Source organism: Mesoplodon bidens (assembly GCF_964165515.1).
Source record: "Mesoplodon bidens genome assembly, chromosome: 7".
In the NCBI taxonomy this organism is placed as follows: domain Eukaryota; kingdom Metazoa; phylum Chordata; class Mammalia; order Artiodactyla; family Ziphiidae; genus Mesoplodon; species Mesoplodon bidens.
In genome coordinates this window covers 7,448,166-7,469,011 of record NC_138164.1, presented here as the reverse complement: position 1 = coordinate 7,469,011, position 20,846 = coordinate 7,448,166, and the positions used below count along the sequence as shown (strand labels likewise).

Genomic DNA, 20,846 nt, shown 5'->3' with positions numbered 1-20,846 from the left:
GGAAGATCCCACCTGCCGCGGAGCAACTAAGCCCATGCGCCACAGCTACTGAGCCTGTGCTCTAGAGCCCGTGAGCCACAATTACTGAGCCCACGTGCCACAACTACTGAAGCCCGCGCGCCTAGAGCCCGTGCTTCGCAACAGGAGAAGCCACCGCAATGAGAAGTACACGCACAGCAATGAAGAGTAGCCCCCGCTCACCACAACTAGAGAAAGCCCACACGCAGCAGTGAAGACCCAACACAGCCAACAATAAATAAATAAATATAAATTTAAAAAAACAGTCCAAAACTCTGGTAATATGTATTGTCTTCTGTTTATTGGGGGGGGCAATATTTAAAGTATTGCTATTTTAGAATTAACAGCCCTTATATTTAGCAAGTTTAGTAAACTTTTGAGCAGTTAAAACTTCTCTTTATTGATCTTATTCTAATCCACAATAATTCTTTCACTTTGTCTAGTTATCACCTGAATATAATTGCTTGGTAATACCTTTCCCATTCTTCAGTGTCTCAGAACCCAGTCTTTGTTTAGCTGGAGAGTCATGCCTCGCTGCCCGTGAGGACACAGTTGTCCAGCAACAAGGGATGTTCAACAATCAGCAAATTAGTTTTGATTATTCTATTCTTGAGCCAGTGATTTCTTTAGGTGATAATAAAGGATAATTGGGGGAATTAACACACTTACGCGTGGGTTAATTTTAAATCTTTTTATTTATTTATTTATTTTTGGCTGCTTTGGTTCTTCGTTGCTGCGCACAGGCTTTCTCTAGTTGCGGAGAGTGGGATCTACTCTTTGCTGCGGTATGTGAACTTCTCATTGCGGTGGCTTCTCTTGTTGCGGAGCATGGGCTGTAGGTGCATGGGCTTCAGTAGTTGTGGCACGCGGGCTCAGTAGTTGTGGCTTGTGGGCTCTAGAGCGCAGGCTCAGTAGTTGTGGCTCACGGGCTTAGTTGCTCCGCTGCATGTGGGATCTTCCTGGGCCAGGATCGAACCCCTGTCCCCTGCATTGGCAGGCGGATTCTTAACCGCTGTGCCACCAGGGAAATCCTCGTGGGTTATTTTTATCCTCAAAATCTTCCCCAAGCCTGTCTCATGGGAGAATAGCAGGTATTTCTTAGGCTCCACAAAGTGATGGCCAACAATTGACATGAGTTGATGTTGGTTTTGTTTGGTTTTGGAGGGGGAGGGGAAGCCTTCAGAACTTATATATATCTGTATACTTTGGATAACAATATAGAGCTCCAAAGTCATAATTTTGAGGTTACTTTCCTTTGGATGAATTTAATTCCTTAAATTTGGGACACATTAATTAATGAATTTCCGTTAAGCCGGTTATACCTCTAGAACACTTTTTAGGATGTAGAGCTTATTAAAACTGTTTAATGCATGTGCTATTTTGGATGATATACTTTACACATCTAATTGTGGTCTGTGGTGTTTAATCTCTTTTAGAAACTGGATGGCTTCTACAGGGAGCTCGTCCTCGGATATAGACAAGATCTGGGAGTTCTTCAGTGATGGCGCACCTCCCTCCAAAAAGCCCAGGTAAACAAGGGAAGGGGATCCGAGGAACAGAGGAAATCACCACTGATGGTAGATAATGAAAAATAACGAACTTACCCTACATCCCAGTTGGCGTCACTAATTAATATTGACCTTCATATAAAAAATATTTTTATTTTGCATTTAATTTCTATTTTTTATCAAGGTCAGAAATGTATATAATTTTAAAAGTCAGTTCTTTAAGGCTCATGGTGCCTCTCCTCCTCCTCAGAGGTGATCGCTTTCAACCTTGTCTGTTTCTTCTAATATTTACATCCAGATTTTTAATACTGTGTGTGTACTGCTGTTTCTTAGTTTTGGGTTTTACCTGTTTCTAATGATGGAAGGTAAGGATTAGGCTTGCTGTCCTGAATCCTCCCCTCATCCATCCCCAGCTGCCCTCCCCCACCCCACACACCATAGACTCTCCTCACAGCCTCCTAGTGTGTTTTATATCACAATTTTTGGTTTAATATTTATATTGTATGACTGTATAAATAGTATTCATAGCTGAGCCTAATGTGTTATCATTATGTTTCTTTCCTTGTCCATTTTTTCCTCCAGGTTATTAAAGATTGTATCATTCTTTTTTTTTTTTTTTTTTTTTGGTTTGCTTTGTTTTCTTTGAACCTATCAATTTAAATTCAAACTCTGTGATAGAGCGTAAATCTCCTAATCTGGTGACACACGTCAGTAATGTACAAGTTTAAAGTTGCTCCATGGGTTCTTCCCTCTGGGCAGTTGTGCTCCAGGCCTGCCACATTGCTGCTGTCTGCCGTTTTCCTTTCCTGTCACCCTGGGAATTCCTTTCACATCTCTCCTGTATTGGATCCTCTGTTTCCTGGATCTTATATCTTCCTTTTTGGCGTACTCCTTCATTTTGCTGAAAGATATCTCGTTAGCTTCCTTAGTAAGGATTCAGAGGAGAAAAGTTTTGGGAGACATTTGAAAATGTCTTTATCATACTCTTACATTGATTTGATGATTTGGCTGAGTGTAGAACTTTAGACACGGACTCATTTTCCTTACAGTTAATGAAATCATTGCCCATTCTCTGCTAACATCTTAAGTGTTCCTGCCAAAATAGCCACTCTCTTCTAATTCCTAGTCCTTTGTATTATATGACCTCTTTTTCTTTTCTCATTAGAAACTTGTAAGTATGGTTATTTTATTCTCAGTAATCTGAAATTTCACAATGATAAATCTTCATATGAATCTGGATATCAGGTAGCTCTTTCAAGCAGGCTGCTAATAATTTCACTTTGGAGGAATTTTCCTGTGTTACTTATTTGATAATTTCCTTTACAGTTCTTTCTGTATTCTGTCTTTGTAGAGTTCTTGGTATTCAGATGTTGGGCCTTTTGGATAAGTCTCTAATTTTCTTACAGCTTTCTATCACTTTTGTTTTTATCATTCTACTTTCTCAGAGATTTTCTCAGTTGTATCTCCCAACCTTATGAATTTTTTTATTATTATTATTTTTTTTGCGGTACACGGGCCTCTCACTGTTGTGGCCTCTCCCGCTGTGGAGCACAGGCTCCGGATGCGCAGGCTCAGCAGCCATGGCTCACAGGCCCAGCCGCTCCGCGGCATGTGGGATCTTCCCGGACTGGGGCACGAACCCGTGTCCCCTGCATCAGCAGGCATACTCTCAACCACTGCGCCACCAGGGAAGCCCTTATGAATTTTTTATTTGTCTTTTTTTTTATAGAAATAAGAAATCTTTCCGTTTGCCCAGTTTTTTTTTTTTTAATAGCATCCTGTTCTGTTGCACAGATGCCATTTAAAAAAAAAAAATCTATGTCAGGATGTCACTGTTTCTTTTTCAGTTTTTCTCCCCTTTCCCAGATTGTCTCTTATTTCCCCCAAGTTCCTTTCTATCTGCTGGTTTGTTTGGGTATAACTCTCATGCTGGGGCTTTTGTTCAAAGGTAAGGTGACCCTTATTTTTCTGCTCATATTTAAGAGAAAACACTGAAAAGCCAGCGGAGACTCTGTGTGTGACAAGGGGCTTGGTGGCTGGTGGGCCTCCCTGTGGGTAACAAGCATGGGCCAGGTTCCACAGCCTGCCGGACTCTGTGGGTCTTTTCTCTCATGCTGGCCATTTTCCCCAAAGGGAACTCCTCCCATCTCCTGACCCCATGAGGTTGAGGTGCAGGCATAAGGTTGACTGCCAACGTCTGGGAGTCTTCCTTTAGGAGAGGGGGGCAGGGGAGAGTCTCATATTTCTTATACAGAATGTACACAGTCCCCCTCCCCAAGCTGTGCACAGTGTTCTCAGATACAGAACCCTCTGGTGGAAGCTCTCTGGAGGACAGGCCTCCTGTCCTAGAGTTCTGACCACTTCTGACACAGCCTTGCAGCGAATTGACCCTCCACCTTCAGCTGTGCCTGAACATTCCCAAGCTTCTGCAGAGGGGGTCAGCTCTTACTTGACCGCTTCTAAAATCTATTGACTTCTTTCGTCTACTTTGCCTATTTTTGTCATCTTTTCCTATTCTGCTTTTTATAAATGTATGCCTTCTTAAAAAATTACTATTATTTAGTGTTTTAGGAAGAACCAGAGGTGAAACATAACTGTTAAATTTTTCCCTTTTAACTGGAAGTCTTAAATTTGGAAAAATCACATCTCAAATCTATAATGTATGAGGTAAAGAATTCAAATAGTACAGCACATTCAAATGGAAAGCAAAAATCCCTGTTCTCCTCAATCCCCAGAGTTAACCACTATTTACAGTTCTTATGAATACTTCTAGAATTTTTTTTTCTTTTCCATTATGGTTTATTAAAGGATATTGAATATAGTTCCCTGTGCTATACAATAGGACTTGTTTATTCATTCTATGTGCAGTAGTTTGCATCTGCTAGTCCCTCCCTTCTAGAAATTTTAAGTATATGTTTGTGTGCGCTTCACTTTCTTGATCCCCTTGAACTGTAATGCATTTTTCATTGTTTGCTTCTAATGTCTATTATCAGTCTTCCCCAGCAGACTAAGCTTTTGTGGCCAGGGACTCCATGTGTATGGTGCTCTATGAGTTTTTCATGGAATTGGGAATAGGAAAGGCAGTTCTAGCGGTGCTTTCTTCAAAACCAGCTTTCTCGAGGCTAAAAGTACCTTTCCCTTCTTGCATTATGCCAACATGCAAATCCTTTTTCTGTTCATTTTATTATGTGGGCAAAAGGTCGAGAAGGGCAGTTTCTTAGGAAAACACATGCCATCAGCAAAAATTAAATAAACATATTTCAAACAGATTTTAATATAGTTTCAGGATGAAGGGGGCGTGGAGAAACAAAACACAAAAATTTGTACCAAAACACAAAAAGTATCTCACACAGAAGTCAGGACAGAACTCAGTGTTTATCACTGGAAGAAAGGAATGTTTTCCACCTTCCGTCATATCCATTGAATAGTTGTTTCTTTATTTAGGTATGTAAGGCTTTTGTGTTTTCAGAATTCTGTTGGCTACTATTTATTTATTTATTTTTTCTCCTGCTTGGGGATATCTAGAACAAAGCCGAAGGCAGATGTGTTCCCATATTTGACTATCTCATACTCAACTTTAGTCATGTTCATTTTCGTCTTTGTGTTCACAAACTTCGGGCTTACGTTTTTTTTATTGGCTTTTCTTTCATCTCCTGTTTTGCACTTCTCAGCAATAGGAATTTCACATGTGGGGGGTTTCTTTTCTCTCTGGAATCCAAATCAAATCAGACATGTTTTTTGAAATTTATGTTTGTTTAAAATATAGTTTAGTTATCAGAACTCAACTGAGTGGTGATAGTTGGACCTTTTCCTGATATTAGTGGGTTTTCTTAGGTTGAGAGGACTACAAAGGAGAAGATTGGTCTTACGATGGCTCTTTAGGGTTTCCACAGTAGGGTTATTACTTTCTTAGCAAGCACTGGCACTACTGTGCTCTCACTACTTTGGAAAGGCATCAAGCCTGTGCTTGTCATCTTTGCGGCTGTAGGAGTTAGAGCTGAAAACCATGCCTTTGGACGGTCTTTGTGCCTCGTGTCTGTTGGACATTCCCAGTCCTCTCATTTGTTTGACTTTTTCAGGAAGCTGCTCCCAAGCCTGAAAACGAAGAAGCCTCGGGAGCTCGTGCTGGTGATTGGAACAGGCATCAGTGCTGCGGTCGCACCCCAGGTCCCAGCCCTGAAATCCTGGAAGGGGTTGATTCAGGCCTTACTGGATGCGGCCATTGATTTTGATCTTCTAGAAGATGAGGAGAGCAAAAAATTTCAGAAATGTCTCCATGAAGACAAGAACCTTGTCCATGTTGCCCATGACCTCATCCAGAAACTGTCTCCTGTGAGTACCCTGTGTGAGCCCTGACATTCAATCTTTTCTAAAACGAGACACACATGCTGAATGCAATAAGGAGATTTATGTTTCTAGCCTATAGATTTGCATAACATTTGGCTCTTCTGCAAAATGTCAGTTTATGGACCCGAATCATGGTAGTTACCTTGACCTCATTTCAGTGTGTGTGGTGGGGGGGGCGGGGGCGGGGGGGTTGGTGATGATGGTGATGATAATGTTGTTGAGGCCTTTATATGTACAGAATGAGGCCACTGTCCCATTAGTGCTGTGTTTTAAATTTACTTTTTCTACACTCACTACTATAAAAGCCGTGTTCCCTGGCATCCATGCCTTTCAGGGAACCTCAGAAAGATTAGAGACAATTCTTATTTTGTGGATGAAGCAACACCAGTTTTTAATGTTCCTTTTAAAGGCAATCATACATATATATATATATGGAATTTTGCTGCATTTTAGCAAACTGAGCTGGAAATCAATTCCTGAATGATTTAAGGGCCTCCTTGTCTTGCTTCATTTTAAAAATGTCTTAAAAATCAGGATTCACTTAAGATATATTTGGAAATAGTAGAGTAGCCAAAGCATATTTTAAAACTTAATGAATTGGGCTTCCCTGGTGGCGCAGTTGTTGAGAGTCCGCCTGCCGATGCAGGGGACACGGGTTCGTGCCCTGGTCCGGGAAGATCCCACATGCCGCGGAGCGGCGGGGCCCGTGAGCCATGGCCGCTGAGCCTGTGCATCCGGAGCCTGTGCCCCGCAATGGGAGAGGCCACAACAGTGAGAGGCCCACGTACCGCAAAAAAAAAAAAAAAAACTTAATGAATTAAGTGCACCTTGAAAAACAATGTAACTCTCATGCCTTAAAAAGTCAATTATCGGTGTTGATTTTTCCCCCTACGCCCTAGGGCCTATAGGAAAGAAGTGTCATTAAGTGTTAACCTGAAAGGCATTTAAAAGTGTTGATAATTCCCTCCTAGATCATGACTCATTCAAAAACTTAGGGCCTTTTACTTCATCTTTTGTCTTTTCATTTCTTTGTGCTTAATTGGGCAAAATGTTACTAACCTAGAACAGTATAAAAAATTAATAGACTTTAAAGAGCTCATGGGACCTCCACCTCATACCATATACAAAAATCAGCTCAGTGGATTCAAGACCTAACTGTAAGAGCTAAAAACTATAAAACTCTTAGAAGAAAACGTAGCTTTAGAGCTTCATGACCTTGGATCCGGCAGTAGTTTTTTAATCGTGACACCACAAGTACAAGAATCAAACGAAACAATAGATAAACTGCACTTCACCAAAGTTGTGAAAGCTCCTAGGCTCAGTGAGCGTTATCAGGAGAGTGAGAAGACAGCCCCAGAATGGGAGAAGGTGTTGACGATTCATATATCTCATAAGGGTGTAGTGTCCAGAATATATAAACTTTATACATTTATATATATATATACTTTATTATATATATATATATATACTTTATAACTTAATAAAAACGCAAATAATCCAGTTTTTTCAGTTTAATTTGCTTTTGAAGTATAGTTGATTTACAGTGTTATATTAGTCTCTGGTGTACAGCAGAATGATTCAGTTATACATATATTCTTTTTCATATTCTTTTCCATTATAGTTTATTACAAGATATTGAATATAGTTCCCCGTGCTATACAGTAGGACCTTGTTGTTTATCTGTCTTATATAGTAATTCATATCTGCTAATCCCAAGCTCCTAATTTATCCCTCCCCCTGCTTTGCCCTTTGATAACCATAAGTTTGCTTTCTGTCTCTGAGCCTGTTTCTGTTTTGTAAATTAATTCATTTGTATCATTTTTTAGATTCCATATGTAAGTGATGTCGTATGATATTTGTCTTTCTCTGTCTGACCTACTTACTATGGTAATCTCTAGGTCTATCCATGTTGCTGCAAATGGCATTATCTCATTCTTTTTTATGGCTGAGTAGTATCATTGTGTATATGTACCACATCTTCTTTATCCATTCATCTGTGGATGGACATTTAGGTTGCTTCAATGTCTTGACTATTGTAAATAGTGGTGCTGTGAACATAAGGTTGCATGTGTCTTTTTGAATTAGAGTTTTCTCCAGATATATGCCCAGGAGTGGGATTGCTGGGTCATATGGTAGCTCTATTTAAGGAACCTCCATACTGTTTTCCATAGTGGCTGCACCAGTTTACATTCCCACCCACACCCTCTCCAGCATTTAAAATAATCCAGTTTTTAAATGACAAAGGATTTGAATAGACATTTCTCCAAGGAAGATATACAAATAGCCAATAAGTGCATGAAGATGCTTGATGTCATTAGTCATTAGAAAAATGCAAATCAGAAACTATGTCAGATACCACATTACACGCACTGGGATAGCTAGAATCAAAGAGTTGGGTAATAAATGTTGACGAGGCTGTGGAGAAACTGTAACCCTCGTATGCTGCTGGGATTGTGAAGTGGTGCAGACAGGATGGAAAATAGTCTGGCCATTTCTCAAACAAATAAATAGAGTTGTCATACGACCCAACGATTCCACTTGTGCATACACACACACACACACACACACACACACACACACATATACCCAAGAGAAATGAAAGTGTATGTCCATACAAAAACTTATAAACAAATCTTTATAACATTACTCATAATGGACAAAAGCTGGAAATAGTGCAGATGTCCATCAACTGTCAAATAGATAAACAAAATGTGGCATATTCACACAATAGACTATTACTTGCCAATAAAAAGGAATCAAGTATGATACATGGTGCAATGTGAATGAACCTTTAAAACATTATGCTGAGAGGAAGCCAGTCACAAAAGACCACATGTTAGAGGATTCCACTTGTACGAAATGTCCAGAGTAGGGACGTCTGTTAGAGCAGAAAGTAGTTTAGTAGTTGCCTAGGACTGGAGCAGGGATGGAGGGCAGGAGGGTGATAGTTAAAGGGTACGGGATTTCTTTTTGAGATGATGACAATTTTCTAAAATTGACTGTGATGGGGAGTTCCCTGGTGGCCTAGTGGTTAGGATTTCGGGCTTTCACTGCTGCAGCTGGGGCTTAATCCCTGGTCGGGGTACTGAGAACCTGCAAGCTGCGTGGCACAGCCAAAAACAATTGACTGTGGTGACACTTGCACATATCTGTGGATATACAAATAACCACTGAGCTGTGCACTCCAAATAGGTGGACTGTATGTTACGTGAACCATATCTCAATAAAGCTGTTAAAAATAAAGGTAAGAGGGTGGAAAAGCTGCATGATCCAAACAATAGCCAATGGAAGTGAGGGTGGCTGTGTTAATATCTGCTAAGTACACTTGAGAGAAAAGAAGAAGAAAGCATAATTCTTTAATGCTCAAACAAATACAAAATTGTTGTCCTATAAAAAGGTAATTAAAGAGTATATAGACCCAAAATATAAGGGAAAAGTATTAAAGAAGTGTGTCAGCCCGGTAATAAAAATGTTGTCTTTCTGAGGGAAAAAAGAAAGAAAGAACTCATGAGGACAAAGAGTGCTGTATTAGTCCAGCAAGTCTTGTCTGCATGGTGCCATGCCACTCGGCTGGAGCCTTCATTCATCCTTTGAAAAGGTCTCCTGAGACTAGAATGCATGACCTTGCTAGGTGGGTTAGTTATGATTGAAAGTCATGAGAGGATTTAAAGTCAGTGTCAATAAATCTATACTAACCAAACATCAAACTGGAGTCACTAATTATCTTTGGATGAAGATTTAGTAGTCACCTTAAAGTGTAGTCATAGTGTCAGTTCCAATAGAGTAGCAATGATCAAACTTTTTGGTCTCAAGACCCCTATATATACCTAAAAATTACTGAGAATCTCAAGCAGCTCTTGTTCATGTGGATTATGTCTATTCATACTCACTATATTAAAAAGTAAAACTGAGAAATTTTTAAAATATTAAACTCATTTAAAAATAATAATAAGCCTGTTCCATGCTAACATAAATAACGTGCTTATCAAAAGCAACTATATTTTCTAAAAACAAAAATAAATTAGTGAGAAGAGTGGTATCGTTTCACGTTTTGCAAATCTCTTCAACGTCTGGCTTAATTGAAAATGGATTCTCATATCTGCTTTACGTAGTCAGTCAGGTGTCTTTGTGAGGTTTTGGTTTAACTATACAAAAAAATCAGGGCTTACAGGTACATACTTGGAAAAGAGAAAGTATTTTAATAGTCTTTCTGGATAATTGTAGATACTCGTTGTTGATAGTACACCAAAAATTCAGTAAGTGATGGCTTCCTAAAGATTAAGAGCCATAAAGGATCTGATATCAGGTCCTATCCAGTGTTACTGGTGATACGGAACCTGAACTTCCCTTATGGTGTCGCAGTAAGATCCATGATCCATCTTCTACCCGTGCACGGTTTTGTAACATCACCCATTGGGAAAATACTGCTTCACTGAGTTATACGTATCTTCTAGATTTTGACACATTTCATTACACCATCCAAAAAACTTGCATCCATTAATATCACCACCAGTCTCATCACAAAGGTATTTGGAAGCTGTCACGCTCGTGGTGGCAGATAAAAGTTTTCTAAAAATCTGATTTTTGCTTGAAAGCTCAGCTTTTATCATTGGCAACAATGGCAGTGATAATTGGCTAGTTTTTCCTCGAAATGACAGGCTCACTTCATTTATTTTTGCAAGAATGCTGAGAATACTCAAATCTGAAGAATCACAGTTTGTCTGCCAGTCAGTCTTTCAGGTAAAAATGATGTTTGATGAAAAAAGGTGCCTAGTTCAGTTTAAAAGTCAAAATAATCACGTGAGTGTCTGGCCTCAAGACCCCCATCAGAGTGGGAAGTGCTTTGTGTGTACTTCTGTTTTTCTTTGCACAGAATATTACGACATGTACTTGAGGGTCAGTATTTAGTACAATTAATAATTTTTACTGCTTCATTAAGGACATTCTTAAGTGAAACTGGCATTCTTTTCTTACTGTAAGTCTTTGGTAGTGAAGAGTACTACTGTGATTACTGGCACAGCTGGGTTCCACTGTGCCTGTGTCCTGATTCACGCCAAGGCGTCATCAGTTTTACCTACCATTGCTTTTGTACCATCGGTGTAAATATCAATACAGTTTGAAAGACAAATATCACCTTAATACTATTATGAAAATAATTTTGACTTTGCAGACTCCTTAAAGAATATTAGGAGGGCTTCTCTGGTGGCACAGTGGTTAAGAATCCACCTGCCAATGCAGGGGACACGGGTTCGAGCCCTGGTCCAGGAAGATACCACGTGCCACGGAGCAACTGAGCCCGTGCGCCACAAATACTGAGCCTGCGCTGTAGAGCCCGTGAGCCACAAATACTAGCCCACGAGCCGCAACTACTGAAGCCCGCGCGCCTAGAGCCTGTGCTGCGCAGCAAGAGAAGCCACTGCAATGAGAAGCCCGCGCACTGCAATGAAGAGTAGCCCCCCCCCCCACTCGCCGCAACTACAGAAAGCCCGCACGCAGCAACGAAGACCCAACTCAGCCAAAAATAAATAAATTAATTAAATAAATTATTTTAAAAAAACGAATCTTAGGAATCCACGGGATCCATGGGCCACATTTTGAAAACCACTCCAATAGGGGATATGTAAGGAAAAAATATAGGCAACCCAAAGGCTTAAAAGAGAGACACACACACAACACACATTTGGGGAAATATGAAGACTCTCTGAGTATTTGTTATTAAGGAATTGATATTATTTCATTTTTTCAGGTGTGATAGTGGTTTTGCAGACTTTTTTATATGTAAATGGGAATCCTTATCTTTAAGGAAACTGTTGAAGTATCTGAATGATATGATACCTGGGAATTCCTTCAGAAAAAATTCAGTGAAGGGGGTGGGATATGGTGGAGGGGAGTTTAGGTTAAACAGGATTGGCCATGTGTGATAATTGTTGAAATTGGATGATGGGTACTTGGGAGCAGGGGGGTTGGGGGGAGCACTGTGGAAGCGGGGAGAGATAATACTCTCCTTTTTACTTTTGTGTGTCTTTGAAAATGTCCTTTTTTGGGGGTTTTTTTTGTTGGGTTTTTTTGGTTTATTTTTTAAGGATCTAACAAACAACAGTAACATGACGGGGTTAATAGGCCCATCTACTGAGCCAGTTTCTTACAGTAGGGAAATGCCATTGCAAAAATTTTGGGTTTCCGAACCGGAAAAACGGTGCCATTTTTAAAGGCACTGGGACCCTGGGCAAATCACTTAACGTCTCAGAATCTATTTTTGCACCTGTAAAACTGGGATAATGCTACTTATCCCACTTGAAAAATAAGTGATAAAATGTATGGGAAGTGTCTGGCACATAGTAAATGCACTGTAAATGTTAAGCCTTGGTGAAAATGAGTCAGGCTTTTTTTTTTTGTAGTTTTTACTATGTCTGGGATCGGAAGGATGGGAGTTACAGGGTAGGAGGAAATGAAGCAACATTGGATTCAGTTCACTGTTTTAAATGAATGAGAAAATGTCCATAAATATGTGTGGGAGTTTGGCATTTCTTTTTGACCTTGGAACCTCCTTGTTTGTTTTCATTCTTTTGTCTTTACTTAGAGAGGCCACTGGTGGGAAATTCAGTTCTAGGGCCACCTGTTTCAAGAGAGAAAAAGTTGATTTTAAGTCTGAGGAAATCAATGCAGCTATAGAAGCCGCTTTCCTTCCTCGCTGTGTTGATATGCAAAATGTAATAACTGGAAGAGGACCCAAAGATAGTTAGCTAAAATAAGTGACTCATGAGTTTTATTTCCAGATTTTAACCTTTTGTATTTCTTTTCTTAGAAGCAAGGAAGTATATCCCACACCCGTGCTTACCTGGTCGTATCCCCAGGTGTTTTTATCTGTGTGCATAATAATTAAACTGGTGCTGGCTTATTAGTGTTGTTTAGCCATGTGTGTATGAATTAGAGTACAAAATGAAGGTATGAAAGATGAGGAAGTTCTTAAAATCACCATATTCTTTTATTTTAAACTTAATTTTCATTTTTTGAATGGGTATTGTATTGTTTATACACATTGCAGAAATCAAAATGATGTAAAAGGTGTACATCCATCATGGCATCTCACTCACACCCATGGCTTTGTCTACCTCCTTTCCCCGACTTGCCCCCAGTTGGTCACCACCCTTTTTGAGTATCCTTCCAGTGTTCTTTTCTGTAAAAGCAAGCAAATAGGATTCTATTTATTCGTATTTCATTGCTTCCATCCCCATGCTAACAGGTAGCATTCTAGACATACTGATCTGTACTTGTTTGTTTTACATGACAGTATATCCTGGACATCTTTCCATACCAGTTTCCTGTATACGGATACTTGGCTTATTTCCAGTGTTTTACTGTCACGGGTAACAGAGCAGTGATAATGTTGCATATGTCATTTTATTTGTTTGCAATTACATCTGTGGGATATATTCCCAGAAATGAGATTGCAAGATTATAGGGTACATGGATCGTAATGTTGATGGACATTAAAGGGGCACCATATGTTTTATAACAAATCTAGAACAGTGCCTGGCATTCAGTAGTAGTTGACTCTTGCATGTAGTGAAATTCAGTTTCTTCACTGTTCGTTTCTGATCAGATTGTTCATTCTGATTAAGTGTTAGAGTCCCTACTTGGTTGCCTGTGGGCTGCTAATATGTGACGTAATAATTTATGCCATGATGTAAAGAGAGTGGACAGAAGTTGAAAAACGTGACCCACATTCTTAGCCACATAAATCGTGGGCTGTACCATCTAGTTAGCCCTAGAAATGAGTCTGAGCCCACTGACAACAGGGTACAGTGAGAAGCCTGTCTCCTGGTAAATGTAGCATAGAACAGCGATCGACAGAACTAGACAAACTTCTGGGTGTGTCATCACCAGGCAGAGGTACTGGTTCACCTCTGTGCTCTCATTTTTCTCCTGTGAAAATAATTTACCATTTACTTGGAAGGTATAATGAAAAAATGGATAATTTTATAAAATACTTTGAAAAAAAATAGGAAGTACATTTGGCAAATTGAAGTGTGCTTTATGAATCTACTCACGTGGTTCCATGGAAACAGATCTTTATTGGCGCATAGTGCTATTAGAAAGGTATACAAGGCAAACCAGGGGGGTAGGGGGACTACTTTGAGGAATAACAGAAGGATTATGGCTAGTCTGCTATCTAGCAGCTAATTGCAGTTACTTGGAGTTTGAATGGGGAATAATGGGGCCTTTAAGAACTGATTCTTGCTTAGATATTATCTAATGGAATGGTGTTGCAAGAATAAGATAGGGATCAGATATTTGTTATAGCACACTGCATAGTTACTTTCCTGTTTCAAATTCCTTTTGTCCTAGGGATCACTTTGCCTTTTAAGTTAGAAAGCCAACTTCCCACTTGAGATTGGTATTATATTTCCTCATTAGTTCTCAGAGATATTTACATGTAGTATTCAAAACAAACCCGGGAAAGCAGTTATCTAAATGAACCATTTGTTAAGAAATAGGGAGTCTGTTCAGAACTGATTAGTTTTGGTATTTTTAACAGTTGCAAAATGCAGATTTTTGGTAACCTTATCATGTACTGAATATTCTCCCTAGCAGCCTTGTAAACAAGTTGCTGAATTATATCAGGGAAAAAAACAGGCAGGGAGAAGGTAAGCAGTTGGTCCTAAATCCATCAGCATCTGTGAAAAGCACCTAGGATTAGAAAAAGACACGTTAAACCACATTTAGAGCTGTCTTTTAGTGGTTATTCCCTAGATAAGGAAAGTTTAACAGAAAGTATTCTTGCCTGAGGCCTGCTTAAAGGGTAGTTTGGAGCTGTGCTTTCTGCCCCAGTTTTCCTTTAGTCTGGACAGTAGTCACCTCTCCTCGCCATGCCCATCTTCTTCATTCTATAAAAATGCCTGTTTAGAGAGCGTGTGCTTCTTTGCATATGATGTAATAGTGCGGATCACTTGCCATGTGCTAAAGTGTTGAGCTGGCAGTTGGCATGTATCCTCCTATTTTCCTTATTAGAACCCTGTGAGGGAGACAGTATTTTACTTTTTTTTTTTTTTTTTTAATATTTTGGCCATGCTGCGCGGCATGTGGGATCTTAGTTCCCCGACCAAGGATCAAACCCGTGTCTCCTGCAGTGGCAGCACAGAGTCTTAACCACTGGACCGCCAGGGAAGTCCCAGAGACAGTATAAGTGCAAAGCACTCTTCAAAAAGTTGCTGTTATTTAATGAAAACAAATGACCTACCAAAATGCTAGAACTAACTTATCTCTCTTATATCCCTCCCCAGCGTACTAGTAATGTTCGATCCACATTTTTCAAGGACTGTTTATATGAAGTATTTGATGACTTGGAGTCAAAGATGGAAGATTCTGGTAAACAGCTACTTCAGTCAGTTCTCCACCTGATGGAAAATGGAGCCCTGGTATTAACTACAAATTTTGACAATCTCCTGGAACTGTATGCAGCAGATCAGGGAAAACAACTTGAATCCCTTGACCTTACTGATGAGAAGAAGGTAAAAAGTAAAGGATTAGTTTATCTCTTCAGGCCAGTGGATTGTATCCTCATGAGAAATACTGTTTTCTGGTTGGGATATTGTATAGTACTGGCACTTATGGAGAGGTAGAAAGGGAGACTGTTATCCCTGGTTGGATTTTTGTTTTTTGAGATAAAAATCAATGTACAGTAAAAAGCACAGATCTTAAAACTGTTCAGTTCTGTGAGTTTTGACAGTTTCACCCTATTTTAAGCAAGACCATAGGAAGCCATTTAAACTGTGAAATCTAAATCTTTTAACACTAGATAATATCAGGTGGGTGCAGTATTGATTTAGAGTTCTCTGTTAGGATATATTCTTCATGGCATCTGTTGGAAATGTACGAAAGCTACTTTTTGACGTCTGAAGAGCAAGTTTCAAGCCAAATGATAGCTGGGTTGAGCTTAGTATTCAAAGGACACTTCAGTAGACTTCTTTTTTTAATGTAGCCCATACTATACCTAAGCCATCTCCCATAATATGGAATTACAGATGTCCATCTATGTCATCTAATGAGAGAAGGCTTTTATTAGAATGGTCACCAGAGGTTGTACTTTGAAATCTAGCACCAATGGGATATTCTATAGATAACACCATTTAATTGATGAAATACACTGAAGCCATAAAAGGGAAAATGTTCTCATTGCCATAAAAAGGTGTCCGAGACGTAATGATTGAAGAAGGAGGCGGGGGGGGAGAAAAACCAAACAGATTATAAACCGCCACAGGGTCTCATTTGTCCTGCCCTGTGGTTTTTGCAATTTGCCTTCATACTTCGTTTTCCTGGGAGCCTGCCTTTGTGTCCCATTTAGAGCCCAGCTAAGTAGAGTTTGAAGAGACAAATGACTCCCCCACTGGCACTCCTGTCACAGTACTGCCTCTGCCAGAGCAGTAGCTATAATGCCAGTCCTGTGATTTTGCTGACCTTGAAGTCGAGTCGTAAAAGGAAATCCAATTTAGAGAAATGGTGCCGAAAAGACTGGTTTGCTCTGGCTGGAGTGTTTTCCACCTGCTGCCTCCATGCGTTGTATGGCCAGCTCCTCCTTCACCTGTAAGTCTTCACTTACGAATCACTTCCTCTGAGAGGTCTTCTCTGACCATCCTAATTAAGAAAGGACCCACCCTTATTTTTTCGTTCATTTTTTCAATGAAGCACTTGATATAACTTTCCATTTTCATCTTGGTTTGTTTGTTTTCTGCCTGTTTGCCCCAGAGGAATAGCAACCCCATTTGGACAGGAACCATGTCAGCCCTTCTTACCCTAATGCCTAAGATAGTACTGGGTACATAGTAGGTGCTCAGTAAATATTTTTTGAATTTGTAAGTGGTTGAATGCAATTAGAAAACGAATGGCAAGTAACAGCTTCCATGCTGTTTCTGATACAATCTCCAAAGATCATGACCAGCATCAAAAGTATAAGGGCCTTTTTAAAGCTATGGGTATCAATCAGACTTGAAATTTTCCTTCTCATTTTCATCCTGGAGTCTCGAGATTTGCTTTGTATTTTAGTCCACATTAGGGGCAATATTGAAGTTTAAGGGTTAAAGCCATTGACTGGCAGTCAGAATAGAGCCTGGTAATACTCTAATTCTAAATCTCTGTGCCTCTTGACTGTTTTTCCCTAATCCATACCTTATTTCTCTAGAACGTTAAAAATAAATTTATACTGTCTCAAGTCCTTGGGAAAATGGAAACATGGGATCCAGTTGGCCCTTATTATCATTGTCATCTAAATAATCGTTCTTCATTGGTAGCCTTTTAGGTAACTCAGAGATGACTGAAGTGGTTCTTTTGTCGCTTATCAATTGCTGCACAAGACATCACCCTGAAAACTTTGTGGTTTAAAACGATGTTTTATTTGCCTGTGATAATGTGAATTTGCTACTTGAGCTGGGCTGATCGGCTCAGCTGGACAGTTCTGCCGGTTTTGCAAGTGACACACATGGCTGCAGTCCTCTGGGGGCCAGACTAGGTGGTGTTAGATGGCCTTGCTCGCATGTTTGTTGGTGCAGGCAGTCGGCCGGACCATCAGGCTTCTTCACATGGTAGCTGGGTTCCAAAAGCAGCAAAAGAGAAATAAGACCCATTGTGCCAACATTTTCCAAGCTTCTGCTCTTGTTTGCTAATGCCCCGTTGGCTAAAGCAAGCCATATGGCCAAGCCTGGAGTAAGTGTGAAAGGGGACTAGACCAGGGCATCGATACAAGGTTTGACATCTCGGGGATCCTTCCTGAAATGGTCATCCAGAGCTGTCATGTATGTCACCAGTGGAAAGAGCCCTGTGGTTCCTGCAGATTATGACAAATAAATTCTAATTTTTGCTTGTTACTTTCAAAGAGAAATCACCAGACTTGCTGCCCTCATTCCTAACAGTCATGCCTGAAGTAGAAAGTGAGGCCACGTCAGGTGGCCACATTCTTGGCCTGTAGTATCATGAAGCTAGAGAGTTATGTCAGAAGCCTAGTCCTCAAAAGAGCCTCTTGCCCATTGGGACCGTGAAGCAAGTGCTCAGCCCTGCCCGCCTGGTTGAGCTGTGTTTGTGTTGTGCAGGTCCTCGAGTGGGCTCAGGAGAAGCGGAAGCTGAGCGTCTTACACATTCATGGGGTCTACACCAACCCTAGTGGCATTGTCCTTCACCCAGCTGGGTATCAGAATGTGCTCAGGAACACTGAAGTTATGGTGAGTGGTGCTGACCTTGCTGCTCTCAGGAAAGCCTTCCTGGGAAACCTCTAAATACACCACTGGTCTTCCAGGGATAACAGTTTCTTCTCATTAATTAAAATTGGAAGGCCAGGACTTCCCTGGGGGTCCAGTGGTTAAGACTCTGTGCTTCCAATGCAGGGGGCTCGGGTTCTATCCCTGGTCGGGGAACTAAGATCCCACATGCCATATGGCAAGGCGGAAGGAAAAAAAAAAGGGAGGCCAAGCATTCTTTCCTGTGCTTCTTAACTCGTGGGTGTCCATGCCATCTTTGGAAATGTCAGACATCTCTTCAGGTGTCAAACTCTGAGGTTTTACTTTGTTCTTGATTGACATCCAGCAGATGGCACTCTGTTATTAGTATCATTTTCACATACAGAGAAGGCTTATTACCCTTCATCGTTTGGTATATATAGTGTTAATGGCCCTCTCTATGCCAAAACTAATTTGTGCAGCTTTTCACTGACCAATCACTACTAGGGCATACATTCTAAAGAGATTTTATATAAATGGTGATAGTTTTATATTGAATCATCACACTTACTCACTTATTGCTCACTGGAAAAAATAGAAAAAAATTTGGATAGGGTGATAAAATGGAGGCTTTCTTTGTGAAAAAAGACCAAGAAAATGTGATGTTTTCTAAAGCATAAGGGGACTTTTTTTCACCTGTTCTTTCCCTGACATGTGTTATAGCTGCATCTATCATCACTATCATTTCTAATATTTTTATATTTATATATGTGTAGTGTGTGTGATATATATATATATATATATATATATATATATATATATATACCACACACACACACGTATATAAATGTATACACACATGTATATATTAATATTCTAAGTGTCAGGCTTTCTTTGAGTAAATCTGATCATGGAATTCTCTAGTTATCCACAGCTTATTCTGTTAAGCAAAAAAGGCAGATATGGTCAAGAAAATGGGACAAGTAAACTATACTGAAGACTACTCATTGCCTTATGGCCTCTGGGCGCATAAATCTAAAAAATAAACTGTAAGGCATAGACCAGTGAGACCCTGAATAGAGAGCCTGCAGGAGAATTCCAGGTAAAGATACAATTTTAGGACAGTCATCAAGTTACAATAATAAAAATGAGGAGGTCAGACTCCTTCATGGGATGCATCTCCCCACTTAAATGCTGGTTAAAATCGGTCATCACAGTCTGCTAAATGCAGCAGTTATGACCTTGTTGACTCTTGTTTCAGACATGTCTTCACGGTGTCATTAATATGTTTCTTTTCCTGCAAGAGAGAGATTCAGAAGCTCTATGAAAACAAGTCATTCCTTTTCCTGGGCTGTGGCTGGACTGTGGATGACACCACTTTCCAAGCCCTTTTTCTGGAGGCTGTCAAGCACAAATCTGACTTAGAACATTTCATGCTGGTTCGGAGAGGAGATGTGGACGAGTTCAAGAAGTTTCGAGAAAACATGCTGGACAAAGGGATTAAGGTCATCTCCTATGGAAATGAATATGCTGACCTTCCAGAATATTTCAAGCGACTGACATGTGAGATCTCCACAAGGGGAAGGTCAGGTAAGATGCGTTTTGAGACTGAGAGGGGTCGGAGGGCAGCCGCTCTTCAGCCTCTTATGTGTTTGTGGTGGGTAAAGTCATCACCAAGATGAGGAATATAATCCTAACCAGATTATAAAGGGAGATGGCGGTTAGTCTTCAGATTAGTCAGTGAAATGCAATTAGAATTTAGATTTCAAAATTGAGACGAATGATAACTCCCTTTCGGCTAAGACCATGAGGAAAGGATGTAGTATTATGTAGTATTAGTGAGATGGTAAAGTTAGTACAACTTTTCTGAAGGGGAAATTTGGAATATGTTCAGAAGTTTAAAACCTTTGACCCAGAAATCCCACTTCATACAATTTATCTTAGGAGAAGTTTCTCCTAAGGAGATCACCAGATACTTGCACAATTATACGACACAGTTGCACAAAGATACAAGTGTAGGGATGTAATCAGTGTTGTAGATAAATGGCAAAAATTGGAAGCAATCTAAAATGTTCCAGAAAATGGGGAATTCTATAAATACACCATTTATTAACTGATGAAATACATATGAAGCCATAAAAGAAAAACTTTTACTGCCCAAAATAATGTCAGAGATATAATACTGTGAGTGACAAAAAAAAAAAAAACGGTTGTAAAATGCCACCATGGTCAGTCCCTGGCATACAAAATTGTAGATATAGTCTATTTATGTTTGTGTGCTTGTATGAGAGATATCTGGAATGAAGTTTACTAAATTAACTGTGGTTATCTCTATGCAGTAGGATTTAATGTGTTTTTTTTAATATTTTGTTTCTATGTTAGCATTTTCTATGATTATGCGTTGTCTTTATAAACAGAAAAAAAAAAAAAAACCAACACACTTTGAAAATGCTACTTGGAAGCTGTTATGGTGGAATTAAAGTCAGAGGTTAGGGGTACCACTCACTTGACATTTTACCTCCAGGTTCTAACAGGAAAGCCAAATGGGGATAAAAGTTTCAGTTTATTAATGGCTCCAAGCAAGTTCTCAGTTAATCTACAAAATGCAAAACCTTTTGGTATAGCTAAATTGGAGAATGCTTTTTAAAATCTCAGTTTGAATAAAGCCGGGCCCCAGGGTATGGCCATTCTGACTCACCACGCAGTTCCAAAGGAACTTTCCTGCTGTATGTAGAATATGTTCTTGAAAAGTCATGTGCCAGTGTGC

The 20,846-nt window shown here is 39.9% G+C and overlaps 1 protein-coding gene across 6 annotated transcripts in view; it reads left to right on the top strand.

Moving 5' to 3' along the window:
• The window catches only part of FAM118B (family with sequence similarity 118 member B), a 56,206-nt gene that overhangs the window by 29,767 nt on the left and 5,593 nt on the right, over positions 1 to 20,846 (top strand). For 4 of the 6 annotated variants that reach the window (XM_081238890.1, XM_081238886.1, XM_081238887.1 and 1 more), the window contains 5 exons: positions 1,455 to 1,547; positions 5,606 to 5,858; positions 15,158 to 15,385; positions 17,957 to 18,085; positions 19,384 to 19,669. In XM_081238890.1, the coding sequence (XP_081095016.1) occupies positions 1,462 to 1,547; positions 5,606 to 5,858; positions 15,158 to 15,385; positions 17,957 to 18,085; positions 19,384 to 19,669 (982 nt within the window). In that variant the 5' untranslated portion in view covers positions 1,455 to 1,461. Of the gene's footprint in view, positions 1 to 783; positions 804 to 1,454; positions 1,548 to 5,605; positions 5,859 to 15,157; positions 15,386 to 17,956; positions 18,086 to 19,383; positions 19,670 to 20,846 lie in introns of those variants that run through there. The other 2 variants (XM_081238888.1, XM_081238891.1) reach the window with 2 other exon arrangements.